This window comes from Curcuma longa, chromosome 3 (assembly GCF_044706935.1).
Source record: "Curcuma longa cultivar G26 ecotype Majalengka, Jawa Barat chromosome 3, ITB_CL_G26_1.1, whole genome shotgun sequence".
NCBI lineage: Eukaryota > Viridiplantae > Streptophyta > Magnoliopsida > Zingiberales > Zingiberaceae > Curcuma > Curcuma longa.
The window spans coordinates 5,485,656-5,513,316 of NC_133863.1; the positions used below are offsets into that span (position 1 = coordinate 5,485,656).

Genomic DNA, 27,661 nt, shown 5'->3' on the forward strand with positions numbered 1-27,661 from the left:
TCTTAATAACCTCACTTAATCATTTCTTAATGGAATCAAGACTATCTTGGCCAATGTTTGAGCTCTTAAATCGTAGAAACCAAAGGCTAATGCCTGTTTTTGCTTTAAATGAGAAAAATAATTAGACAAGATTCTCAACAGGAGGTCCAAAGAATCCAATCATTTCCCTCAATAGATTCCCTCCTCCCTTCCATTATTTTCTCTAATCCAGCGCTGATGAACTCCCCAACTAATCATGGAACCAACCACATTTGAGGGCCCAAATCCGTTCATCTTTATCGAAAGTTGTTGAGCCACAGAAGCACATGACATGATGAACAAAGAACCAAAAGCTCTCTGCCCGCAGCAGGAGACAACCAGCTACAGCAAGGCATGTTGTGAAATCATGCAATCAGTGGGCGAGTGCTGTCTTGCATTGGCAGATCGATAAAGGTCTGGATAGATTAAGATTTCACGTCCAGAACAGAAATAAATAAATTCCAGTTTATCGGAATCGAGACGGTGTCAACGGAGGAGGCCGCATTGGCCACCCAATTTCTTTTGGACATTTCGTCGAACGCCTCTCCAGCTCTACTTGTATCTGCCATACCAAACAATTTAAGTGTGGCCCCAGGGAAAGCAACCACCACCAACGCCCTCTGTGGCTCCCCGGTGGACGTTCTTTCCGCTGAATCTTAATAAAAAAAAATATGGATGGACCTCGGCCACTTCGCCATTCCGTCGAACACCTTACCTACATCGGCCTCCGTCAACATGGGTCGCTCTCGTCTTCCTTCCTCGCTACCCACTCACTTTGACGTCGTCCGCCGGCTTCGAAATCGACCCCATGCGGGGCGGAAGGGCATCCCGTGTCTGGGCCCGGGCAGCGGAGCCGCGTTTTCCGACCGTCAGCTATGACCAGCTGGAGAAAATTCTATGACCGACCAACCCAAATCCGCCACGTGCGCTCTACGATATCTTTTTTGTAGAGCGAATAATTCGCGGAATATATATTTTCCGCCCTCGGTTGATGGCGCTTCTCGGACAGCGCATGCCTGGGCCGGTGACCATGGCGGTTAGGAATCAGAGTGCCCCGCGGGTATATATACCTGCCTCCCTCGCTCCTGGTTCCCAGTTCCACGCCCCCTTCTCTCCTGCCTTCCCCTCTCCGATTCCCTTCGCGCGGAGGGATTCCGAGGACTCCTCTGCTCGTCGTCCTCGCTCCGGCGGCCTGATGCCTTCTTCTCCGTTCGCGGGGCGCACCATTCTGGTGACCGGAGGGGCCGGGTACATCGGTAGCCACACGGTGCTGCAGCTCCTGAAAGGGTGTTTCCGCGTGGTGGTGGTGGATAACCTGGATAACTCATCGCAGGTCGCAGTGGAGCGGGTCAGAGAGCTCGCCGGAGAGTTTGGCAAGAACCTTGCTTTCCATCGGGTACGAATTGTAGCGCTCCCGCTCCCTGTTTTAGGGTTTAATTCGATATCTGATTTTTTTTCCACCGTTTCTTTCTTATCTGTGCGTTCGGACGTTTTCTTGATCGACAAGATTTTTTATTTTTGGTGATTCTCGATTGAGATGATGCGCTTCCAGCTTCCTCTGTTTCCAGCGAGAAATTACTCTTCTTGTTGAACAATGAATGTGATGTCGCAGTGCCCTTATGTTTCCAGCAATTGGATTTGTTATAGTACTCTGTTCAATTTTGGTTCTAGTTATTACGCGACGTTGGTGTTTATGAGGGCCCTGCATCATCACATCTCTTTTGTCAAATTAGGTAAACAGTACAATATGATTGACGGCCAGACCATGTAAAGGCCTATTTGAAGTTTAAAAAACTGATCAATTCTATTAAATTCGGTAGACGGCCAAAATTACGGTTTCAAATCAACTATTAGACATGGATTTGTAGTCCAAATTGGTTGGATTTGCTAAATATCTGTTATATTAATATAATAGCATGAACGTATTACCTGCTAAAGCTCTCTTGAATGAAAAATTCATCAGCATATGCGCTTTAATATCTTATTACTAGAAGATGCTGGCAAAATGTGAAGGGTTTCACCACTTTTCAATGTTATTGGCATCATAATTGCAATTTCTAACTGCAGTCATTCATCAAATTTGGAATTCCATACAGTAGCGCAGACACATCTTAACCTTGCATAATTGTTTGGATAACATTGGTCACGCTTGTTATGAAGTGCCTCATTGAAGTTATGAAAAACATGTTTACATAGAGTTGAAGTTAGCGACTCAATGGATTGTGCAATATGCCAACTAAAATCATTGTATTCACTTTGACATTTCTTCAATCAACAAATACGCCACACAATTCTCTTTATAATCTCTGCATGACTATATTTATGATTAAGATTTCTTGACTGAATGGCAGTTGGTTATACGATCTCTCCTGGGAATGTGAGCTAACTGATTCTAATTTAGTATTAAGCAGTTTCATCACACATGTAGGTTTGAACGAGTTTCACTTGGAAATTGGAATATGCTTCACATACATGCAGATTGCTTATTTTTATTTTTTAAAAGAGTAGGGGGGCGGGGCGGTTTTGGACACCTGAAATTTAGATAACAATTTCATACCCATACTGCAAATTTTAAGATTTAATTATCCAACTTCTAGAAGTACAACAAACACATAACTCCTTTGAACTATATGTTGTAAAATGATGGTAAATGCAATGCATAGAAAGGTCCTTTGTTTCCATGACTTTTGTCAAAGACAATCGAAATTGAATTTAGAAAGGGAAAACATGACTACTCAAATTTATACTGCATATCAAGTTAATATCTGAAATAAAATTTCATAAAATTTGATTACTCAGTAGTCTTGACAGATGTATACCTTGTTAAAATACCCATCATAAGGTATTGCAAAATACCATTTCTTTATTCCTATCATAACCACAGGATTGAATCCATGAATTTGATTTCTAGCATGCACTGGTGGTTGTGTAGGTTGATCTTCGAGACAGGAAAGCACTGGAGAAAATTTTTTCATCAAACAAGTATGGTTCTTTTCTATTAGCATCAATTATTATTTTTAGTTTTTACATTTTGTAATTTATGAAGCAACTTGATTACTCTTTTAACTCCTCTTGCCATTTTGTGAATGTTCCTCCCATCTTATCTTCCAGTGGCCTTTCTTGATGTCTGTTTTAAAATGTTTTGATAAAAATGGTTATGTTATCTGATTTCGTGTTCTTGATTATCTGTATTTCATTTGGATCATAATTTTCCCTTCTAGAGGATTCCATTCCAGTATATAATGGTGGCAGAATGTGATCCTAAAAAGAAATGAGCACACTTGTTTCCACATTGAAAGGCTTATTCTCTGTTTGATCTGGGATAAAGAGTACTTCTTGGCGAATCGATACATTTCTTTGTGTATAATTCATTAACTGAATTATATAAACTGACCATAGGTTACATACCTCAGATTCATCTTCCAGCTCAAAATTGCTAAAGGTGTTACTTTAGTATATATCTTTATTTCTAGTATTAGTATAATGTTCAACTGCTTTTTAAAAGTGATGTGCTCCCATGAGATGTAATTGACAGTAAATAAAATATTAAATTATACTAGAACAATAGATATTGCTTCAAGAAACTGAATGGTTTAGTTAATGCGAGTGACCAAAGCCTGCTCACTGTGTGGATGTTTGTTTAGCGTTGCATGCTGAAGGTTCTTGCTATTTGCTGGAATAGTTGTTTCTGGTTCTTTAATATATTGTTGTACAATGGATGATAACATATGCAAATATTTGACAGCCGAGGCTGCCAAGTCTAATACACTGATTTAAACCTTTGTTGCTTATTATTTCTCTGTCAAATTACCTTTCCACTTCCTTTTTTGTTTGGATATCCTTTTTAACCTTGCATGACATCATTTTGCCCTTTTTCCTTCAAAGCTCATATGCCTGTCTGTTTCTATAGGTTTGATGCTGTTATACACTTCGCTGGACTAAAAGCTGTTGGTGAAAGTGTTAAAGAACCTTTACTTTATTACAATAACAACCTCATCGGCACAATCAATTTACTTGAAGTAATGGCTGAAAATGGATGCAAAAAGGTAGTCCTATATTTTTTCCTTCAATAGTCCAATTCTAGTTATGATCAGATTAAATACCTTGATAAAAAATACCTAAAGGTTCAGGATTGTTAAACAAGCACTAGAACATCTATTGAAATCAGAATCTTCTTACAATGCGCATGAGATAAATGTTCCATCTGTAGGAACAATGCCCCTATTTTCTTGTGAATTTGTATAAGAACATTGTTCCATTTCTGGATGGGGCATTACCAAAGACTTTGGCACAAATAAAAGGATTCTTATCATAGATAATCGTTCAAAAGACTACTCTTCTGGTGTCTCTCTCTTACATTTATTAACAAATGACTCTAATAAACAATCACAGATTTCCATGTAGTCTTGGTGATTCCTCCAGGACCTCAAGTAGCTTGATCTAGTAAGCACAGTGGTTCCACAACATTCTCGTCAAGATTCTAATATCATATCACCGAGCACATTGAAGCAAAAGTACAACAAATAGTGAATAAGTACTAACAGTTATTCACCATGTCTAAAAGCATTAAATATTTAACAGAATGGTACCGTTCTCACAATTAATTCTCATGAATTGAGAAAAATTCTCTTTTATGCAAATTACCAATTTACATGTTGCTTTCACTTTTTCATCCTGTAGTAACAAGTGTATTATCTAAGCACCTGCCTCTGAGTTGATGCACTGCATAGTAGGTGAACTAATTCTGGCGACATTCTTCACTAAATCCATATCTCCTTCATGGAAATGCAAATGGGGGATAAAAGTAGATATTTAGGGTGTAGGTTCCATCTAAGTACTTTGGAATATCACCTGGAGTAATTCAGGCACCTAAGTTGCATTTGTAGCTTTAGTGTATTGTGTTAGTCTTTCTGACAATTTCAGTATTATTGTGTCAGTCTATCCGGCAACTTCAGCATTTTTAAGTGTCCTTTGTCGGAAAATTTTCTATCAGTATTAATTTAATACTTGGGGTTTGGCTCTAAGTTTTGACTTCCTATTGTCTTTAGGCCATGAATTTGAGTCTTATAGAGAATGATTTATTTAACTTGGATGAAATTTACACGTTACCAGTTCACAGTGATGGTGGTGGCTATTTTCAGTTAACAATCATTTGATGCCTAATATTTATTCATCTTTTCAGCTGGTATTCTCCTCATCAGCAACTGTTTATGGGTGGCCCAAGGAAGTACCTTGTACAGAAGAATTTCCTCTAAGCGCAATGAACCCATATGGACGAACCAAGGTTTTTTCTTCAGCTTTGCTTTTGTGCATTTTTTTAATCTTCTATGAGAGCTAATAATCCTTGGATATTGTAAGCAGCTTATGATTGAAGATATCTGTCGTGATATCTGTCAAAGTGACAGTGATTGGGATGTAATACTGCTAAGATATTTTAATCCTGTTGGAGCACATCCCAGTGGATACATTGGTGAAGATCCTCAAGGAATTCCCAATAATCTCATGCCTTTTGTACAGCAAGTAGCCGTTGGAAGAAGATCTGTCCTTACAGTATATGGAAATGACTATTCAACTAAGGATGGAACTGGGGTACTGATCTTTGTTTTTCTTTGTGAATTTTACATATCATTTTTCCACGTACTCCAATCTTGTTCAGAAATGATTTTAATATATCTGACTTTTATTTAATCATTTGCCTGACTCCATCAGTGCTTTCAAGCAGATACCAATTGATTGATTTTTCAAGTATATTACAAAGAGGGTTTCTAAAACATGATAACATTCTCTTAGTGGAAATTTCTAAAATTGGTTTATATACATTATCCAACTACTTTCTTGAAGATTAAACACCAGATAAGTTAGGTAATGCCCTGTGGCCTAATATTGAACTTTGATTCAGCCACTCAGCATTGTATGAACACATTTTTTCAGACATAAATATTTAATTTCATTTGACCTTGATCATAGGTTGTAAAAATATCTAGGATACTAGATGTGTTTCATTTCCATTTTGTACTAAAATTTATTTCCAGTTTCTGTTATGCAAGATTTTTATGCTACCTATATAACCTTCACCTTAATCATCTTCAGCCTGACCAAAAGTCAGTTGGGTTCTATATCATTTCAAATAATTTTTCAGTATTAATATCTGGTCTTGAATACTATACTGTCATTTCAGGTAAGGGACTACATTCATGTGGTTGATTTAGCCGAGGGACATATTGCAGCCCTGCAGAAGATATTTGAGGGTTCTAAGATAGGTGCGTTTAAACATTTAATTTGTATTTTATCATCTTGTTTGTTGTCTTAAAATAGCTATGGTTGGTGAAGTTCGGTGCAATCTGATACCTATGTATTTTCGCATGTGAAATTTATGTTACCTAGCTATCACTAAATGATTGCCTGAAGGCTGCAAAATTGTCATCATTCAAAGCATTTTTCATGGCATGTTTTATTTGTCATGTTTTTGGAAAGCAAAGGCATGTGTATCAGCACAACTATTACCTGTGACTCTGTGACATATTAAGTACAAAAACTAACTAAATGTTTGTCAAGTGGTTCCTTAAACTTTATACTTTGGGATTGTGCTTGCCAACATAATATAATATGTTCTGCTTCCTAATAACTATTGCAGAGCAATCTTTGTATTGTGATTTAACATTTTTCTGTAAAAAGCAGGATGTGAAGTCTATAATCTAGGAACTGGAAGAGGGACATCTGTTCTTGAGATGGTAGCAGCTTTTGAGAAGGCTTCTGGAAAGGTGCTATTGCTAATTCACTTCTGATTTCTATGCCACTTTCCTTTGTCTAATAATTGATAGTTGACATACCCAGAAAATTCCTTTGCTCATGGCTGCACGGCGACCAGGTGATGCTGCAATTGTTTATGCATCCACTGCCAAAGCAGAGAAGGAACTACATTGGAAGTATGGCCTAGCAGGCATTTATAATTAGATACATCTCTCAGTGTAGACTAGAATGCAATATTTTAAGAAACTTGTTTGAATAAAACTTGATGGCTACTGTGCAGGGCTAAGTATGGCATTGAAGAGATGTGTCGAGATCAATGGAACTGGGCAAGCAAAAACCGTTGGGGGTATGGATCACCTGAGACTGCTAATGAAAATCAACCTACTTGTAGATCGCCTGAAACTGCAAATGCAAAGCACCATACTGGTGGATTTCCTAAGATTATTAACGGAAAGCATCATATTCATCATGAATCACCAGATAGTTCTTATTGGAAACCCCTTGCTGTTGGATTGACTGCAACAGCTAATAAGAAGCATGCCACTTGTGATTTGGCTGCGATTGCTAATGGGAAGTATGCTTCTGATGGACCAACTGAAACTACCAGCAAGAAGCATGCTACCTATGGACCAACTGAAACTACTAATGTGGAGCACGTTACTTTTGGATCCTTTGAGAGAACTAACGGGAAGTGCCCAATTTATGTGTTTCCTAAGAATGGGAAACACTTCACATTTGGATCGTTCGAGAATGGTCACCACCATCACCCTATGTATGGATTGCCTGAGATTGCTAATGGGAAGCACATTACTTTCGGATCATTTGAGGATGCTAGCGGAAAGCACCATGTTGATAGATCACCTGAGGTTGCCAGTGGAAAAGACCTTAACTATGGATTGTTTGGGACCTCCAATGGGAAGCACCTTAGTTTTGAAGTGCCAAAGATTGTCAACAGAGAGAACCTATTTTCCAGTAGTGTCAGTTCTTGAATGGATCCAGAAAATACATATTCAGAGTGAAAAACTTTCGAACAGTCAGTTATTCCTGACACCACACATAGAGATGACTAATTGACGATTTGATTTGATATAGAGGCAGCATAGATCCGGATGATATTGATGATGATATTGATTCTTCAGTTAGATGTCTATTTGTGAATAGACATGCTTCTATGATTGAAGTAGCAGTGTAATTAAAGGTACCATTATTTTGTTCTTTCTTTGAGGTCCAATATTCTTTGTTGCCCTCGTTGGCTTGTGTCCTCTTATTAGAGTAGCATAAAACCTGATATTTGCAACCAATATTTGTAAATTTTCTATTTGTTCTTATTCACAGTTGAGAAGTTGCTACCTGAATACAATTTGATGGTGATGACAATGATTATTTAGAATACTCTATCAGTGCTTAGATGCTCCATATCCAAACTGTTTATTAGCAATTTGGTAAATACAAATAATTATCACTTAAAATGGATCAATTATACTCTTAATATAAATTCTTTTTTCTTCAACAAATCCATTGCTTAATAAAGACTATAAGATTGAGATTCACGTTAAATATGGAAGATTCATGTTCCTTAAACAAAGATGGATTTCAGTGTCTATCTTCCCATCACCATTAAATCTGCTGCATTGATGAATAAGCACAATGTTGTTATGTGAATGACTTGGACTATGAACCGATCGAGCCACCTTTGTCCAAACTAACTCATGGACTAAGCCAAACCACACCTTATACGATTTAGCTCAAATTGAGTCAAAATAGACTGAATCACAAGTGATCGATTATTACCTTGTCTACATGAAAGCTATAAGAGTTCTAAATTTTTTTAAAAAATATAATATTGATATACTATTACAATATTCTATTTTTTATTTTACTATTTTAATTATACGAAAACATAATGTATTTATAATGCAACAAAATGAATTTAATAGATAGTGACAAATATTTTTAAACTTCATTAGTATTATTAAAAACCATATTTTGCTCTTTACACTATTTTTTTATCCGTTTATGGTGTATTTGCTTCATGTCATAAAATCAGAATAATAATATAGCAATTATTTTTAAACATTAAATAAATATAAAATATAGTAACAATTCTTATATTTGAAATGCATCGGAAGATTTTTTTTCATAATAAAAAGCAATATTTTATATAAATAAAATTTATTTAATTCACCTTACTTTAACATGTGAAATATCTGACTCTATTTTTCTATAATAAATAACATGCGAAGTATCTTACTTTAATTTTTTTTATTTTTTTATTTTTCCGAAGCATCTAAGACTCGATTTTTTGAATTATAGAGCTCTCAATTTTTATTTCATATTAAAATAAAGTACTCCAATTGGAAATTAATGTTCAGTTACAAAAATAATAATTTGATTTAAAAAACTAATCTTGATTTACCTACAAAAAGCCGCCAATCTAAATGTTTTGAATTTGATTTTAAAAATTAGTCTTGGGCATTTTACCACATTCGATTTTCTACATTTTTCAAAGGGCGTATTATATTTTAATTTTTATCAGAGAGAACACTTCATTTCTAAACTATCTTTCTCACCTCCCTAAATTAAAATAAAAAATTTAATTATTTTATCAAACAATTTCATATAAAAGTAATCAAGGCACTAAAAAACTTAATTTTTTTTTTAAAAAATATATTATTCAATTCATAATAATCTCTTAAATTTATCTCTATTTTTTTAAAAGATCAAATTTAATTTAATGACGTAAATTTTTAATATTAGTTTTTATACGAAACTCTTTAATATAAGGCTTGGAAGGTACTTCTCCATCACAAGTAATGCCGATCCTTTATTTTCACTTAAGAAATTGCTTGGAAGTTCAACTTATAATTATTAAATAAGTTGAACTCAAGGCATTTAAATATAAAAGCCACTTGAAGAAGGGACAATGCATTATGGTAATAGTGACAGAACAAATTCAAACGTCAAAAATACAAATTAATAATGCCATAATACTTATTTAGTCACAAGTTTAATAATACAAAATAAAATGAAAATTAAAGAAATCCACATCGATGATATACAAAATTAAAGAAATTCACATTGATCCCATAATAAGCAATTCTATTGTTCCCATAATAAGTGATTCGCCATAAGAACAAGCTGTCACTTGAATATTATTATCAGCAAACTCCAACAGATGCTTTTATCGCTTGTTATATGCATAGAATGCCCTTGAAGAACCGGCCAGATCCTTGTTGTGATAATTAATCGAACCGTCCAGGTTCTCATCCCAATTTCAACCTTGCCTTTGTAAGTTAACCATGTAAATTACATGCAATACAAGAGACAAATAAAGAATGATCAGCAATGTAAATAATGCTAATTATCAAAGACCTAAAAAAAAGCAAAGACATTTGGGAGCTTGGACAAAAGAAGAAAAAAAAATTGTATTTCTTGGCAAAGAAAAAGTTGATGAATCGTATATACGTGAAAAGAGAGACTATGATTCTTCCATCGCGAAGATTAACTAAAAATACGATACAAGGAATGCAAAATAAAAGCTCTCTATACATGAAAATAACAAGCGGCAAGGGTACTTACTATCCTCATCGCCATGAACTTTTCTGACTGCTCCTTCAGCGTTGGATGAACATCGCCTAAGCAATAGACATCATCGCTAGTGACACGGGAAACCCTGGCTCTGGCATCGCTTGAATCTGTGGACAGTTTGATATATTAAATCTTTGAGAAAGGGAAGGCAATGCAGCAGCTCTGTCGGCAGAGATTGTAGTTTCTTGCAACCTCAGAAGCTTAGAGATGTAACAGCAGTGAGGCTTTGCATCAATATCGCCTCCTCAACTATCACCTCCTCAGAACATGATTCAATTTCAAGTTCTGTGATGAATGGCAGTGAGTTTCTCAGAGGAAACATTTTAAGCAGAGCAGTGTTGTCCACGCATAATTTACGCAGAGATGACAAGCTCCCTGCTTGCTCATCTTCTACATCCAACTGAACCAGCTTAGGACATCCTACGATCTTCAATTCCTTGAGGGATTTGAGGAGTCCTAAGCACTCCATCCGTCTCAACTCATCACAGTTAGAGATGTACAAATATTGCAGTTCTACCAATTGAACAGGAGGAATAGACGTTATGTGTGGACAATGGCTTATTTTCAATCGAGTAACTAAACAAAGGTTGTGCAAGCAGTCAGGCAAAAGTTCTGCATATTCGCCACAGTCGCTCAATTCCAATACCTTGAGTGAGGGCGGTAGATGGCAGCCACCTTCCTCGTCATCTTCCGTTTTGCTATTTAATATGAGCTCGGGACAGTCTTCTATTATCAATATTTCTAGGGAAGGAGGGAAGGGAGGTAATCTCTTTAGTTTGGGACAATGTCTGACACAAAGTTCACGCAGGCAGGGAAATAGATCTTTGCCCTCAGTCCAAGACCACTCTTCCAATGCCGGCAAATCGTATAACTCAAGCACTTCCAACTTTGGAAAACACTTGCCTTCAAATTCATGACTCAGTTGTTTCAAAGCAGGCATGTTCTCCATGCGAAGTTCAATTAGATGCAAACGTTGACCAATAAATGGCAGAACGTCATCCCATCCCTTGCAATTTACTAATTCTAGTTTTTCCAAATTGGATAGAACTTTTGGCATCAACCAACTAGGCGACCTACCTCCATTGTACCCTCTAATTGTCAATATTTTGAGCGATTCGTGTGGCTGCAGACCTTCAATTACTTCCTCTTCCAACTTGGCATCCTTCTCATCATTCCATTTCAACAACAATCTTTTTAGGTGGACTTTGTTCTTTAACTCGGCCCGCTTTGCTTCTTTGCTATCAACAACATTCTCAAGATTGTGAATACAAAGTGTTCCACGAAGCTGTGTCAAATCCTTTAGTTGTTCGAGCTTGAGTGCATCGTCCTTTCCAACACTAAATGTTGGCAATTCTTGAAGATTAGTTAGTCTCCGTACATCCTTCATCATCACCAAAAACTTTTCATCTGCATCAATGTGTCTCAAATTGACCAACTTAGCCAATTCTTGTGGTATAGACTCTAGTTTAAAACAACCATTTACCTTCAGCGTTTGCAAATTATAAAGGTCGCATAATGAGTCGGGCAAAATTTTAATTCCAAAATTGTATGATAAATCAAGGTAACGGAGGTGAATCAATTTACCAATATGTTCAGATAACTCCTGCAGGCCACAAAAACTTACATCCAGAACGCGAATGCTTCTTAGTTTTTCAAAGAGGCTATCGGGAGGTGAAGTTTTTGTCAACATCAAGGTGCGCAACTTGTCGTATCCAGAGAACTCCAACGGCAATTTTCCTTCTGCTACTCGTAGATGCCGAGTTGTGGAAGAAGGCAGCTTTGTTTGTCTGTTATTTTCAATCCTACATGTCTCTTCCGCAGAAATCATCTCAGCTAAATCATGTATAAGGTCATGCATCACAAATCTACCAAATTCTGGATTTTTGAAAGAAAGACCTGTTAACAAACTCAAGAAAATAGTCGCTTCCAACATCTTCCATCCTCTCTGTGTTTTTATCTTCGATGAAGCCTTCGGCCATCCACATTTGAACCAACATCAGCTTTATCAAATTCGTTGTCTTTAGGAAACAACGAGCAAAAAGCAAAACACTGCTTCAGATTTTCATCAAGATATTGATAACTTAAATGCAGAGCTGGCATAATACTATCTTCATCTTGTTTTACTTTCCATATGTCGCTCTCCATTATGGTGGCCCAGTGTTGCTGGCACAAATTTGATTGCAGAACCCTGCCAAGTGTCTTTGCAGCTAATGGTGAGCCCTTCAACTTGCGAGCGATCTTTCTACCAATGTCTTCTAGCCCCGGATAGTCTTCAGAGTTGAGTGCGCCAAATGAGCATTTCTTGAACAATTGCCAAAAGGCATCTTCGTCTAAACCATGGAGCGAGATTGGTTCCACCAGGCTAACCATTTTAGCAACTTTCATATCTCGAGTTGTAACAATGATTTTGCTACCGTGAGCTCCAACTTTGAGTAGTGCACAGAATTTCTCCCAGATACTCTTGTCATGGCTCCACACGTCGTCAAGAAAAAGCAGAAACTTCTTTTTCGCAATATGCTCATGGAGTATTTTTCGAAGAGGCTCCAACCCCATATTCTCATATTGTTTTTGTGGAGTTACTGACTGTATTATAGATTTAGTTAGTCCCTGCACGGTGAAATTGTCAGAGACACAGACCCAAATCTTGAGATGAAAATGATCCTGAACTCTGCTGTCTTTGTGCACATACTGAGCTAGAGTAGTCTTTCCAGCCCCTCCGATCCCGACAATGGGCAAGACGGAGGAGGTATCGTTGACAAATCCGGATGCAGGTTCCACCTGATTAGCTGACCCCAACAACCAATCTACCACTTGATTCAGTTCTTTCTCTCTGCCAAACAATATGTCCGTCACCGGGGAAGAGCATGATTCTCTGGCCTGAAACTTCACCTCAGGTTGCTTTCCTCTATCATTTGGTGGTAACACTTTCATGATGTCCTTCGCACTATTAACAATTCTCGCCAGCCTTTCTTGAATCTCCCTCACTCTAGCTCTCATATCATCTTCCTCCAAGGAATGAGAAGAACCAAAAAGCCTTTTTTTTGCAGAAGAAAAAATGTTTGGAAGGCCAGTACTGGAGCCACTTGCCTTGTCCTCTTCTTCGCCTTTGATCTTCTGCCTGAGGACATGGTATTGGAACTCATCTATCAAGTCTTCAGCATCATAAGCAGTATCCTTGAGTTCCTGCATCAATGTCTTCCACTCGGTGTTGTCGCTCCGACTAGTCTGCACCACGTCAAGGATGATTTGAGTCTCCCGCAGCGAGATGCGCAGCTTATCCATGTCCTCCGCGAAACGCTGGCGCTCGGCAAACAGTCGGATGGCTTTGTCGCTGGCCTTATCGATCAAGGTCTGGATGAAGGCCTGCGCGAACCATCCCCCCACTGTTAGTGACACCGCCATCTGATTGCAGAAGAGAGCAGCGGCAGATCCTTGCTCTTCTTTCAGATCTGCAAGCCAAAAGAGCTGCAAAAACAAAACAAAGACAGCACTCATCATTCATCAAGGACACACGTCATGTAGTAGATCTAACTATTGATCGATGGCAAAATATAAGGATTAATATAGCAAAGTAATATGTATAAGAGATGTGATTACCTCCAAATTAAGTGGATCTAGAGGTGATGGTTGCTGCCTTTGAGGGGGCGATGCTTCAGAATACTCTCCGGAAGCAAATATTGCAAAAAGGAAGTTGGAGATCAAAGTAAAATTGCAAACTACAGAAAGGAAAGGAAGTTGGAGATCAAAGCAAAGTTGGGCGATGCTTAGGCAAACTACAGAATAGTCTCCGGAAGCAAATATTGCTAACACCAAGTCGGAGATCAAAGTCAACTGCAGACTTCGACCTCTACGCTCAGAAATGGCGCGTGACCATAATTTTTTTTTCCTCGCGTTTTCAGTTCAGTGGAAGCTGACTCAGCCAGGATTAATTAAAAATATTTAATATATAATATAATTATAAAAATGAATCTAGCTAAACGCATCATTTAATTCAACTAAACTCTCTCCCCATCATTTTTGTATGGAAGCTTACTGATCAAACATTAATTAAGGCTATTTAATTTATAATTACATAGATAAATAGATCTATCTTGTCCATTAAATTCATTAATATCTCTTGCATTCCTTTTTTTCGTCTCACTTTCATAAGCAGAAGTTTATCTAGACCATTAAATTTATTCATTTTTTGTCTTATTTCTTAGTGTTATTTTTTTCAGCTTATTTATTTATAGAAGCAGCTGACTAAATTAGAGTTAATTAAAAATATTTAATTTGTGCAGCAGGTTCTTCTGGACCATTCAATAAGCATTAATTAAAAATATTAACTTTATGTAATTACAAAGATAAATATTTAACGTGTGTAACAGGTTGTTTTATTTGTTTGTTTATTTGTTTTTTTTCAAAACCAAGCACTTTGATGATAATGAAAACAAAAGGAAAACAAAAGGATTACAATCGTCATTCCAGCAACATAAGGTGATTTGGCAAATTGAAAGGAAAAAAAAAGTGTTAACAAAACACTCAGCTAAAGAGATTCGGCATGCAAACACCAGCCTCATTATTCTGCTGCTCTTTCCATATCCTGCCGGTCACTCTCAACTTCAGCTCTTTCCTATCGCCTCCGGAGAAGAAGAGCGCCATGTTTCTCTGTATGATGAGCCCGTCGTGACTGTCACGGACCTTACGGTGACTGTCACGAATGCTTCGAGGTGTTCCTTCCCATATCAGTTTCCTTCCATTGCCCCCGACCTCAAGGCTGTAGCTGAAGTTTCTGGCTTCATTTTCATCCCCCATGAAGCGCAGAAACGCCATATAAACAGGAGCCATCCCGAGCTGGAAGGCCTCAAAGTGCAAGCAGAAGTAATGCCCGAAACAGTGAAACACCTGTGAATAGTAACACAAGTGAACAAACTGAAAAATCTATTCAAGAGGGTAATTTTCCATGAGGCTAGAAAAACATGCTTTCTAAAGATAGCTCATTCGAACTGGTAACTAACTCAATTGCTCACCCTTCCTCAGACTCTTTTTAAGAAAGTAAAATGATTGAAAACATATCAACGAACTTACGAGATCAGCAAACTAGTAAGATGTCCTTTTCTGAAGCAATAACAAAGCATGTGAACTTACAGTCAACATCCATGTGGCATTTTCAACTTCTCGTGGATTAGATTTAACATATCGATGATTGAACGTGCATCCCGTGTGCATGTCTACTTTGTGATCGTCTCTTAAATGTGTAATTAAAAAAGGGATATCCCCGACAACAGAGCATTCAGATCCTGCATATGGGCAATTGTATGGTCTATAGTTGCATTGAGCTTCATGTTTCAGCTTGCTGTAGTATGGGAAGATTTCAGGGCATCCGTGCGAGTAGTACTTGCATGGAAGCTCAAGTGACTCAGCCACCTTTTCCAGTGCCAAGCACCTGATATCTCCAAGCTCTTGGCGACAAGTAGGGCAACGGTTGTGCACCCTTGTTTTACATGTCGAACACAGTGTATGCCCATTTTGACACTGCAAAAGTAGGCAATTTCAGTATAAGAAATAGCCCTCATTCTATGCCAAAATGCTTTGTTAGTTAAACTATTGGCACATAAACATGCATTAAAAAAATATGTAGGAGATGGAGCTATCTATGAATAAAACAACTACATAATCTATCTACTCCAACTATTTTGCAAGAAGAAAAAGCAGGTATTCACAATAAAAAAAAAAGAATATCAATACAATTTCTTAGAATAATGATGAAGCTAACCTAACCAAATCAGCATAAGGAAACAGGTTCTTACCCTTGGGAAAGGATTATTTGCACTCATGAAATCCTTAACTTTTGAAATTGCACAGAAACTTCTCGTGATCCAAGTAAATTCAATTATGGAATATAATATTTATATTTTGTCTTATGCACCATAAATTGGCTGAGTAGAGTGCAGTTTAGTAGTATTTGATTTGGTAAACAATTTGTAATCCTAGAAACATAACTAATCTGTTAACTAAGTAAAAAGGATGCTAATAATATGTTACTAAATTGAAATCAGCAGCCAAACAGTTCATGCTACTGCAAAAAATAAAGGGATTATGCTCAAGGTGCCACAATTACTATTTGACTGTACAGTTTTGGAGATTAGGAAGTACCAAAGTGAAATTAACCCTTTCTAAAAAGAGTCGCAGTATAATGAACCCTTTGGTCTATTCTTTCATTGACCACTATCCATGCTAGCAATTGGGATTTCATGTTCTTAGAATCCTTTAAAAAAATAGTATCTCAACAAATAAATGATTATAGGAAATAAGTTTTAGATGTCTGGAATAAGAAAGTTCCTTGTATGGGGTTTCATTTGTTTGCCATGAAAATTGGAAAGATCTTTCTGCAAACCTATTTGGAAAGAATGGCTAATAAGATCAATCCATAGCATTCCCACATGTTAGACTTTACTTTCCCATAAATGTCACACTAATCTCCCTCCAAACAAAAGAATAAATACATAAATTAACTAGGTGGGTTCTATAATCTTGTATTTCTATAATGACATCACTGTAATTACTTTTCTATCAAACCTTATCAAACAAGGAAACTAAAAGTCATGCATTTTCCCTTAGTTATAACAATCTCAATTAACTAAATGTTAATATAGCTGATGATCATAACAAGTAATAAAGAGCCATGTAGAGTGAAGACCATATAATAACAATTTAAAAGTTTATCTTTTTGGGAGTTGGAATAAGAATTTGGTTTATCTTATTTGGAAATAATTCTCTAGCTCTAATAGTTGGTTTAACAAGATTTCTCCACAAAGCCCTAAATGAATGGAATTGAATGGCATAAAAAAAATCTTAAAATACTAAAATAAACAAAATTCAATCATCATCTTTCTCGCGGAAGAAATGACCTTCGCATAAACGTCTGCTGCCAACTACTACATAGGTACAATCACAATAGAGCTGGAACTAAGTGATCATTTATAGCGAGATTATCATACTATTCAAAAACAGTAAAAAGATGGTACTCATCATCAACATGGGAGGAAGTATATAGGCTGAAAGCAGCACATACGAGTCTCTCTCTCTCTCTCTCTCTCTCTATGTATACAGGGTACTGTACAGTAAACAGAATAGTATATTCTTGACGTCCATGACTCATTGCCCTTCAAAGTTTTAATGAATAGTACTTTTCCTGTTACTTGATCAAAATGCAGCATAGACACTATAGAATTACATTTTAGTAATGCATACTTTTGTTTCTCACTGGCTAAGATAATATTTAATGATCATATGATTATGAAAAATTATCTCATATGTACTAGCATGTAGCTATAGCGATATGCCAATTATTAATCCAGTTAATCTTAATAGAGTATGGTACAGTAGGTATAGATAAGATTAAAAGTCTCATTACCATTCAAGCATCTGATTATACTATACTGAGCTAGGGAATAAGTGAATATAGTATGCAAAATTTAGTCTAACAAATATCACAGGCAAAATGTAGCAAGAAAGTAAGTTTGCTCCCTTTTGAAGACACTGACAAATAATGCATTTACTTTTCTAGAAAATAGTTTAAAAGGAAGGCAATAACACTCTGATACAGGATAAACTTGACATTTTAACCAACAGATGAAGCCAGTAGAAAATATCCAAATAATGCAATTATTGATAATACAATAAGATCAAACAGATCGTCAAATAACAACTGATAGGACCTGTGTTAATGGATTGACATACGAGAATCAAAATATTGTGAGGACATTTTGCAGCATAAATATTAAGCTACTACTAAGGCCGATCTTTACTTGTGCACGGTGGTCATATTCTTCCTGAAGTAGCCGAAAGATAAATGGAGAACCTAATGCATCAGAATGTTAAACACGTACTTAAAAAGAAATTAGAACCATAGTAACAAGGCCTCAGAATTCAAGAAAAATGAAGAAGCACATATTAGGATCAACCAATTTATCATCCTTCCCGTTGACCAATCGCTGGAATTAATAAAAATAATTTATTAAAGAAAGCACGCAGTCCCAGTCAGATCGCTGCTTTTGATCAAACTGCCAAACATTCGGCAGCAATAACCCAAAAAGCGTAAACGGGTCCAAAGATAGCAAAGGCAAAGAGAGAGAACCGACCTGATGGATTGGGGGATACATGGAGTTTGTGCAGACAGGGCACTCGAGCAGCTCATGGACGCTAGTGTTAGGGGCGATTGCGGAAGCGGGAGGAGCGGCGACGCCGTGGGTCTTGGAGGAGTGGTGGTGTCGAACGGTCGTCTCCTCCTGGTCCATCGCGTCGATCGACGACACGCATTCGATGCTTTCGGAATCCATGCATTCTACGGCGAGTGGTACAAGGCCCGCCCGCCCAACTCAAGTCCTCGTCACTCCTCTCGACGATCTCGCCGAAGCAAGCATGGGATTAGGTTCCATAGTGAGGAGGAGAAGAAGAGGAGGAGGAGGAGGAGGTGCCTTTCTTTCTCGGTTACCTTAGAATGGATGTGTTCTTTTGTTCTGTCTTACAGGCGGTGACGGGATCCCCATCCCCATTTCCTTTTTCTATTTAAGTCATAATGGCGTATCACCTACCTGCACAGTGATTGGATGATAGGAGAACCCCACTAAAGTCTCAACTTTATCTTGAACGTCAAACCGCGTCGAACCAAAACGAACCGAATGGGAAAGGAATATTTAAATCCATGTGCTTTAATGTTGAAATTTGATGAACAAGTGTTGAAATTTGAGATAATTCTAAGTAATATAAATATCCCGTTAAAAATTTTAATTTAGATTTTACTGCAGAGATAAAAGCATATAGGTAAGCAAGCGATATTATTTACATTTTATTTATCTCAAACGTAGATTATTCGATGCCTCTGTTCAAACCGAACTCAATTTTTGGGTATCCAAACCCAACGTGAGAAACAAGTGTCCAAATTATTAGCCGAGTTACAATTTGCCTAGCTGACTATCCAGTTCAATGAATTTATGGGCAAAAAGAAAATTTGAGATAAAAAAACGCCTTATCCATGAGCAAAAATCAAAACAAGCATCTTGATCTTGCCTTGTATCCAAGAGACTTAAACGTAGTAGCCAGTGAAAGTGAATCCTCTTCCGACGATCTCTCCGACACAGAACCACGCATACAATTCAAGCCCAAAGAGTGCTGCAATTCCTGCGTCCTCAACTTTGAGTTCGTTCCGGCTTCGCCAAATGTGCTTCACTGCATCAAGCTCTTTCCAGAACGACTCGTAACGGCCAGGGATGCTGTCATAAAAATGTCAATAATTCAAACACAAATAAAGTGTCTTTTTCAAAATATGCAAAAAAAAAAAATGTTATTTGTTGAAATCTATCGCAATATATAATATTTGCATACATCATCACTTCTTTTTCACAAGTCAAAATCTTAACTTTAAAATCAATTTTAAATCTAAGTGTATCCATGTCTTCAAGGATGGTGAAGCTTTGGAGTCTACATGACAAAAATGACAATACATTTAAAGATGAAAATCTGATAATCATGAAGTAAATAAAGGCATCAAAAACCCAATAGAGATGAGAAGGAAAGTACAAATGTTGGCTTATATCTCGCTCTCACTGCTGTTCAGCACAGAAGAACGGCCAAAGCAAGCCAAAAATATTGATTTATGCCCATCACACAGTCTGTGTGCCACGTTAACAACCTCTCCCGTGGAATACCACGCCACCCCATAGCTCAAGGGGGAAGCGCTCGGCCTAGGGCATGATATTAGTTCTTAGTAGGGATCATGAAGGTCATTCTACTAATGATATGAATTATCAAATGCAGTGCAGGTCAAGATTGAGACAACACCTATAAAGAATCAAATTCAGCAATTCCATTCCATAAAATTCAATTATTGTGAGCCAGATCAAACAACAAAGTCTCTCGATAAGATACTTAAATTCCATTAAGTTCATTAGTTTGGCAGAAACTTTAACTATTTTGATGATTGATATCTAGCAGAAATTAAATTATGTGAACATCAAGCCTTTTTAGGAAACAATGAAGCTACAGATATATCTCATAAAATAATTAAATTATCTACGATAGCATGTTACATATTTCAATACATGCATCCTAACATCGAGCAAAGATGGTGACTTTCATTGGAGAATCAAACCAAAGAAATCAGCTTCATGAAACTCTACTGTAGGTTGAGGAAAAATTCATGCATATTACGTTAAGAGAAACAAAATTTATAAAATTGAAAGAAAAGGGATATCTACAAGTGCCTTCACAGACAAACCAATGTTACTAGTTCCTGAACTCGATAAATTAACCATATCTAACTATGTACCTCGCGAGACGTGTGTAAAAGAGCTGCTTTGACAGCTCCTGGCACTTCTCAATGGTCGGTGGCTGCACGATGTGTTGCTTGTTCTTCTCCAGAAGTTCCTTATAATAAGCGCATCCGTGCTTAGACACGAAGTTAGAGACTTGCACTGCCTTAGATCGAAACTGCTGTAGTCTCGCCGCCATCTACAAACAATAAGAGCCCATGCCAAAATTTAAACGCGTTTATTTTATCAGTCATCGATTTCGAGAACCGGCGAAGAATAAGCAGAATACATAGAGTCCGCAGGATCAAGAAAGCACAAATCCGTGTTTACTGATCCGTGTCAAAATCTTGCATAAGGATGAAAGTGGAAACGGATTGACTGAATCCAAACCCTAGATCCGACGAGGCGATTGGAACAAAACGAAATTTGGAAACCATAAAAGCTACTATTGGTGGAGAGAACAAAAGAAAACAGAGACGCGGACGTTACCTTCCAAATGACACCGACGGTGAAGAGATCGGAGAGCGCAGACGCAGCAGCTGGGCGTCAGCGGCCGGGCGAGTGGCTAAAAGCCCAAGGCATCGGAAATTTATACATCGAGTCCAATCGGGGTAGTTTGGAGATTTTGACTCCGGAATTGGACTAGGGTTTACGGGGCACTTTTCTTCCCTTATAAAGTAGGCAAATCCTTTAAATTACAGGGTGCTATGTGTAATTTGTTGAACTGAATCAAATTAAATTATTTTATATGAAAATATTAACTATAATTTATCCTCGCAATAATATCGCGGCCAAAACATTTCATTCTCGAAAACAACTATTTTTCTTTAGCAAGTTTTGTGAGTTATTGACCAATTGACGAGCAATTTTGAATTATGTGTTTTTTTATTGCGTCCTGCAAACTTAACATAGTTTATGAATTATAAAGAAAAAATAGATAAAATTAGATTAGAGGAAGAGAATCATGAAACATATGGTCATAAGAATGCAACAAGCCCCCAGAGCATAGTTGAATTCATTACGATGAAACAGAATTACTGAAGTGAACAAAATCGTACGGAGCCGCTAAGGTGATAGATTCTACCTTTTTATTAAAATATAACAAAGGGAAGAAGATTTCCAAATTAACCTTCTCCTTCTCTCCATCTGAATCTTCTTAATTAACACATTTTTAACACAATGATAAGCAGAGGGATCATTAGAAATGGGGCAAACCTGAAGAGGGATCAGTTGAAAGATCATCAATTTTGACCTATACTTCAGCTCACTTTCACATTAGGGAGCAAGGTTTTTGAAAACATATCTAACATAAATGATGTCTACACCCATTAAGTATTCTTTTTGATAAAATAAAATAAAATAAAAAAGCAGCAAACAATAATGCTTAACTGTTCTGGCACAGGTACATAACATTTTGTGCAACTAAACTTAGCAGATCTCAAACTAACTCTGATTTCACTGTGAAAAAAATGGTTCTTGCAGGTTCAGAGATCAATCTTTTTTGCTTTTGCTGGACTTGAACCTTTGGTAAACTTTCTCCACCAGCTCTTCGCATGTTTCGATACTTTGCTTATATGCCTCTTTATTGCTGTCCCAGTTTCTGCAATACCTTGCAAAAGCTTCTGTTTATAGTCCTGCTTGGGAGAGTCTTTATTTTTTAAAATGTTTCCCTGAATAATGAAGCCAAAAAAAAAAAAAAAAAACTCAAGCTCCGTGTTTGATTACTTAAAACAAGAAGGAAAAAATTGGTAAACCAGTTTCTCAGAGAAGTCATCTTCTTCGTCCTCGTCATCATCTTCTTCACTGCCACCGAATTTACCACTCATCAAATCTTCACGCGAGTACATTTTCATTGCTGGCGCCCCTGGCATGCCCTGCTCTTGCAACAGTTGAAGACATCAAATCCATTGCACTACATGAAGCAAATTGGAAAGCCTAAACCCGATAGTAAAATACCTCCATAGATCTCAAAATCTTATCCATTTCAGCTTCTTTAGTGGGCTTGGCAACAAACGCTTCTCCAGCAATCCTATCCTGCAAATTTGAGGTTATGCATAATTCAGTTCTTGTACCTCCATGAAGTATAATATTAAATTGCCGCTTGTTTGCAGAAAACTCAGCATTTTAATTCTCTCAAGAAACTTCCAAATCAGTTGATGTCAGGAAATTCATTAATCGAAGAAACTGGTTCACATATTTCAGCCTGAGATGACCAATTTTGTCAACAACAGGTACATGTGCCCACAATCACATCAGAGCTGGCCCAAGGCCATAAAGAGATGGGGTATTGGCACTGCGCATAATGCTAATATGCTATGCTAAGTCTAGGTGTAAGTTATTTCCAAATGATTGGAAACAGAAGCTGCACGAGTGGGTCAGATCATGTGCAGCACGTTTAGGGAAAAGGGTGAGCAACATGCAAAATTATGCGTTTCAGAGAACTAATTAAGTATAAGAAAAGGTTAATCCAGTAGAAATACTAATCAGCACGCAAAAAAATTGATAAATTGCAACTTAATGATCAATTAAATGTAGATCCAAATAAATGACCAGCTAAAAAAATAAGATGGTATGGATACGTTTGAAGGTGTACAATTGATTATATAGTTGGCCTGAGTTCATAAAATGATAAATCATGTAGCCTGCCACAGAATTGGGATTAATATGGCTTATAAGGATAATGAAAGAGACAGGAACCACAACTACAACTCTTTTGACCACATTTAAATTTAAAAATTGCAAAGTGAAAGAATAGCAAGAAAAAATAAAACAGGCATTCTAATAATCACCAAACAGGAATTGCAATAACTATACTTATTACAGATTCATTTTATTTTTAAGTTTTTCCCCTTTTGATATTGTCAAATTGTCAGGAACTATAAGTGCATTAATTAGGTGATCACATGCCCCCACAAGCATAACCGAGTTGATACTCAAGTGATAGATTACCACATGAAAGCAGGGATCGAAATCCCGGAGGAGTAATCCCTTGTGGAATAAAATCCCTTCCAACTGAAGAATCCGCTTAGTCACCATGATTTACCCTTCAAATCGCTATGGGACAGGAATTGAGGGGTGCCCGGGATGAGCATTTCACTTTTTGCCACATTAATTAGGTGATCACATGCTACAATTAAAATAAACATAGATGACAAAATATATAGTCATGCCAGGAATGAGCTTCATTTTCATTTGAACTGTGATAAATATTAAGTACAGAAAATTACTGCAGGAAGAGGTGGTGGCTTGACAGAGCATGCTTTAGAAAGGTCCTTGCAGAGAAAATTAATCAACTGATCAACTGAAGGTCTTGTGCTATACACAAATTCAGCAACATCAGTATCCGAATAACCCAAGATCTGCAAATGAATGTATCATGCATATTATAAAAATAGTCAAATATCTTAAACTAAGTATGCACACTAAGTGTTAAATAACCAAAACGTGGTCGACAACATATTAAAATTTAAATCAGTATGATGCTAAACAAAACCAGCTGTAAGGTTGCAACATTGCAGTCTGAGTAAGAAGCAGCGGGTTGAGTTGCTGGTTCAGTTTATGGAAACAAGCTTTTGCCTTTGGGAGCAAGGAAACAACTACTTGCACTGGCCCTTCTTAGCTCCTAATTGGTGAGATCCTAAAGGTGTACTCATAATAGAAAAAACAATAAAACGTTCCGATCATTTTGGTTATATTTAGGACTCATCATCCAGTGAATCATCCAGAAGTGAGACCTATTCGTGACTCACCAAATCATATTTTATCACATAGAAAAAACATTCTCAGGATGGAAGGCCTCAAGTCCAAAATGAACAAGAAATAAGTATCAAATTCTTATCCATGGTAACCTGACAACTAGCTCAGCTGAAGTCTCTTCTTCTCTCACAGTTGTGTCCATCGAAGCACAAGGTCAATTGACCAATGTCAGGCGATGCTCAGCATAGAACATATGCTATCCGACACGATGCTATACCTATCAAGCATGCATACATCCAGTACAATTGGTTACTAAGGAACTGAGCAAGAGTGGCGGTCCACCTACTAGCAATCTCCTAGACAAGTGAATTCTGAATGTACCAAGCTGTAAGGAATGAAATCCCAAACCTTGGATCAAGTACAGGGTTTAGCAAACTGAATGTTCTACAACTCAATTGCTATTTAACAAATTGACAAGGGAAGCCCATATACTATTTAACAAATTGACAAGGGATTAGCCCATATACCTTGAAATTACTGCTTGGATTTTAACAAATTGACAAGGCATATGATATTCCATACAACACAATTGACATACTGCTTGGATTTTATTTTCTTTTGTTTTCTCTCAACATCATTTTTTTTATACAATTAAACCATTTTTTATTATATTTTAATCTTGCTGTGGTGCGGTACCATACAGCAATGATCTGATGGAAATTTGAAATTGGCCTCAGGGAACAATAATACTGTAGAAACTTTAATCCACAGGCATAAAATAGTTTTCTCATGTTCAAGATTTTGAGTCGTGAACTATACAAGTCATATGAATGGAAAAAGTGGGCCAATGAAATACAAATTTACCACTAGGCATACTTATCATTAGTTTTTCAGCAATAATCCATTAAGATGTTTAAGGATGCATTTGGTTCATGGAAACCGTTTCAAGATTTTTATTTTCAGTTTACATTTTCCATAAAATGAATTTAAAATCTGGAAAGCAAATAAAAAAATCATGGAAGTTTCTTTGGCACCATAGTATAATTAAATTTATTTGTTATACAGAAGATTGTTTATCTTCCTGAAAAAAAAGAAAAAGTTACTAGAAATAATATTGGGAAATGAAAATTCAATAAATAAAAGAAAATTGATTCCATTTTCTGTAAACAAATCTATCTAGCATCTGACTATTTATTTCGAATTACTTTTTCTAAAAGAAACTGGAATTAAACAGGGATTCTTGATGCTATCAAAACAATTATGTGGGAGGTCAAATCTTGAACACCAATCTTCCATTCCCCTTCGATCTGAGAGCTACGTAACCATAAATTTTGGTAATGCAATAAACACATAAATCATGGTATAATGTGTTGTGTGGACGTCAACTAGTGAATTAGTGTAAAATTTTAGAACAGCATAAGGAATGCCGATTATTTCACAGCCTCTTCAATTTAGTCAATGGAACAATGTCAAACTTTTCCATGAGAGCACATCATCACTGCATTTATATGCTATACTTAATAGAGATTCTTTAATGATACATACCTTATTTCTTCCTCAGGAGAAATCACATTAATAAAAACAGAAGGGGGATATCTTTTTAATTTGAGGCCTAACCTAGGACATGGTTCAAAGTCAAACTTATTAACTTCTAGTTACATGAATACCGAAGGTAAATGCAGAGTGATAGGTCAAAACTACTGCAGCCAACAACATAGGGCAAGAACCTGAGTTTCATAATATCAATGATGGACAAAAAAGAAGGATTATTGATCATTAACTGTTTGTTGAATGCCCAACTAAAGCAGTAAAAAGAATGTTCAGTTCAATGAAAAGAATCTATATAAAACAACTACATTTGATATTTTGCATTGCCCATATCTAAATAAACAACATTTACATCAGAAGGAACATATGTGTGATACCTCTTGACAAGCACGCTCAATGGTTTTACATTCTGAATTACATAATCCTTCAAGACCTTGCTCAACCAGCTGGAAAATGCAAAATCTAGTTAACAATTACAAAAGAAGAATATATTGAGTCAAAAATATATCAATAAGGAAACCAACTAATGGTCCCAAGAAGTGGCATGGAATGAAAAAAGAAAAGGGAAGAATTAAAACTAATAATTTTTGTATTTCTGAAAAACAGGAAGAAAAAAGTTTGCCAAGATGAAAAGGGTAGTGCGCAACCAACAGGTTTTAGGGGTTATCATAATTTATAATCGAGCTCAATCACTTAACTAACACATTTCTCCTTCTTGAGTTGCACATAAACTAAATGCATAGCAAGATTATTACACCTGGAAGCCAAAATCCATACACCGGGACAAGGGTTTACAGAGAGATCTAACAGCATGTAAAACGAGGGATTGAACAAATGTGATAGAGAATTTAAACATCCCCAGGTAACAAAGAAACAAATCCCAGAATACCATCCTTGCATCAATGAATTCGTTAAAGCGATGAAATTGTAATTCCTTAGTCTCTATATTGTACCGTTTCCAGAACGAAGTCCTTAAAATGTAGTAACTATCCAATCAATGGGACAAGACAGAGATTATCTTCTAATATATGCACTATATAACAAGTTAAACAAACTAACTGCGGCTTAGTGAATTTCCTGCACATACCTCCAATTTATCGCCTTTCTCAACAAGGTCAATCTGGAGAATCCAATCTGACTCTTCTTTCTTCAGATTACAAATATTTTCAGCTATTTCAATGATCTGGAGCTCCGAAACCTAATGCAGCACCAAATCAATCAACCCAGATCTACCACTTGGATAGAGGAAAAGCGGGCGCAAATGAGAAAGAACTTGAACAAAGAGTCGAGAAAATAAAAACCTTCTTTGGCGAAATCTGAGCCTCCTTTTTCTTCACCTGATGTATGATTTGATGGGAGATCTTCTCACAGACCTGGCACTTGATGAAGGGGATGTCGCCCTTTCGAGCAGACGCGGGCGGCTTCTTCGAGGAAGCTAGGGAATGGGCAAGAGAAGAGGAGAGGAAGAGAAGAAGGAAAAGCAGGAACGAAGAGTGGGAGGGCTGGAAGCGCGACGCCATTGCTCGTCTTCTGCTCTCCGCCACCTCGCGGCACTCTACGTGCACCTATACTTGGTCTTTGGATCAAAGATTCAAGAAGACTATGATCCGACCCGTTATGATAGTAGGATCCGAAAAAATCTCGATTGAAATTATATTTCTCATAATTCTGTCCTCAAAATGTAAAAGGGCGGAATTTGAGAAGTTTAAGGGCAAATTTAAAAATTCTCCAGCCGGTAAAATAACTTTTCGAACTTAATCGAAACCGGC

At 36.9% G+C, this 27,661-nt stretch overlaps 4 protein-coding genes and 1 pseudogene across 4 annotated transcripts; 1 reads left to right on the top strand and 4 right to left on the bottom strand.

The window, feature by feature from the left end:
- Positions 1-1,030: 1,030 nt before the first annotated feature.
- Positions 1,031-8,151, top strand: LOC141823182 (UDP-glucose 4-epimerase GEPI48-like). The gene is made up of 9 exons (XM_074710445.1): positions 1,031-1,414; positions 2,951-3,000; positions 3,929-4,064; positions 5,201-5,302; positions 5,380-5,607; positions 6,197-6,278; positions 6,697-6,779; positions 6,853-6,944; positions 7,049-8,151. The coding sequence occupies exons 1-9, from the start codon at positions 1,031-1,033 to the stop codon at positions 7,755-7,757; spliced, it is 1,866 nt and encodes a 621-aa protein (XP_074566546.1). The 3' UTR covers positions 7,758-8,151.
- Positions 8,152-10,526: 2,375 nt separating this feature from the next.
- On the bottom strand, positions 10,527-14,041 carry LOC141824329 (putative disease resistance protein RGA1; annotated as a pseudogene).
- Positions 14,042-14,877: 836 nt separating this feature from the next.
- LOC141823396 (E3 ubiquitin-protein ligase SINAT5-like) lies at positions 14,878-18,860 on the bottom strand. The gene is made up of 3 exons (XM_074710675.1): positions 18,480-18,860; positions 15,484-15,870; positions 14,878-15,240 (listed from the first exon to the last, which is right to left on the bottom strand). The coding sequence occupies exons 1-3, from the start codon at positions 18,675-18,677 to the stop codon at positions 14,878-14,880; spliced, it is 948 nt and encodes a 315-aa protein (XP_074566776.1). The 5' UTR covers positions 18,678-18,860.
- A 360-nt stretch (positions 18,861-19,220) lies between these two features.
- LOC141823397 (uncharacterized) lies at positions 19,221-21,221 on the bottom strand. The gene is made up of 3 exons (XM_074710676.1): positions 21,138-21,221; positions 20,666-20,847; positions 19,221-19,610 (listed from the first exon to the last, which is right to left on the bottom strand). Exons 2-3 carry the CDS (start codon positions 20,845-20,847, stop codon positions 19,424-19,426), a joined length of 369 nt encoding a protein of 122 aa, XP_074566777.1. The 5' UTR covers positions 21,138-21,221; the 3' UTR covers positions 19,221-19,423.
- A 747-nt stretch (positions 21,222-21,968) lies between these two features.
- On the bottom strand, positions 21,969-27,412 carry LOC141825196 (uncharacterized). The gene is made up of 7 exons (XM_074712583.1): positions 27,194-27,412; positions 26,980-27,090; positions 26,270-26,338; positions 23,876-24,007; positions 22,605-22,682; positions 22,403-22,522; positions 21,969-22,318 (listed from the first exon to the last, which is right to left on the bottom strand). Exons 1-7 carry the CDS (start codon positions 27,410-27,412, stop codon positions 22,133-22,135), a joined length of 915 nt encoding a protein of 304 aa, XP_074568684.1. The 3' UTR covers positions 21,969-22,132.
- Between the last annotated feature and the right edge of the window lie 249 nt (positions 27,413-27,661).

Bases quoted from the DNA above. Each gene is read 5' to 3' on its own strand.
- LOC141823182 (XM_074710445.1), top strand. From the start codon at position 1,031: ATGCCTGGGCCGGTGACCATGGCGGTTAGGAATCAGAGTGCCCCGCGG. The intron at 6,780-6,852 runs GTGCTATTGCTA...TGACATACCCAG, and splicing joins TTGAGAAGGCTTCTGGAAAG to AAAATTCCTTTGCTCATGGC. The intron at 6,945-7,048 runs GTATGGCCTAGC...GCTACTGTGCAG, and splicing joins GAGAAGGAACTACATTGGAA to GGCTAAGTATGGCATTGAAG.
- LOC141823396 (XM_074710675.1), bottom strand. From the start codon at position 18,677: ATGGATTCCGAAAGCATCGAATGCGTGTCGTCGATCGACGCGATGGAC. The intron at 15,871-18,479 runs GTCGGTTCTCTC...CTACTTTTGCAG, and splicing joins TGTATCCCCCAATCCATCAG to TGTCAAAATGGGCATACACT. The intron at 15,241-15,483 runs GTAAGTTCACAT...TACTATTCACAG, and splicing joins ATGCCACATGGATGTTGACT to GTGTTTCACTGTTTCGGGCA.
- LOC141823397 (XM_074710676.1), bottom strand. From the start codon at position 20,847: ATGGCGGCGAGACTACAGCAGTTTCGATCTAAGGCAGTGCAAGTCTCT. The intron at 19,611-20,665 runs GTACATAGTTAG...TTTTTATGACAG, and splicing joins TTTTACACACGTCTCGCGAG to CATCCCTGGCCGTTACGAGT.
- LOC141825196 (XM_074712583.1), bottom strand. From the start codon at position 27,412: ATGGCGTCGCGCTTCCAGCCCTCCCACTCTTCGTTCCTGCTTTTCCTT. The intron at 26,339-26,979 runs GTATGTGCAGGA...TGCATTTTCCAG, and splicing joins AGAAAGGCGATAAATTGGAG to CTGGTTGAGCAAGGTCTTGA. The intron at 22,319-22,402 runs GTTTACCAATTT...TTCATTATTCAG, and splicing joins ATGACTTCTCTGAGAAACTG to GGAAACATTTTAAAAAATAA.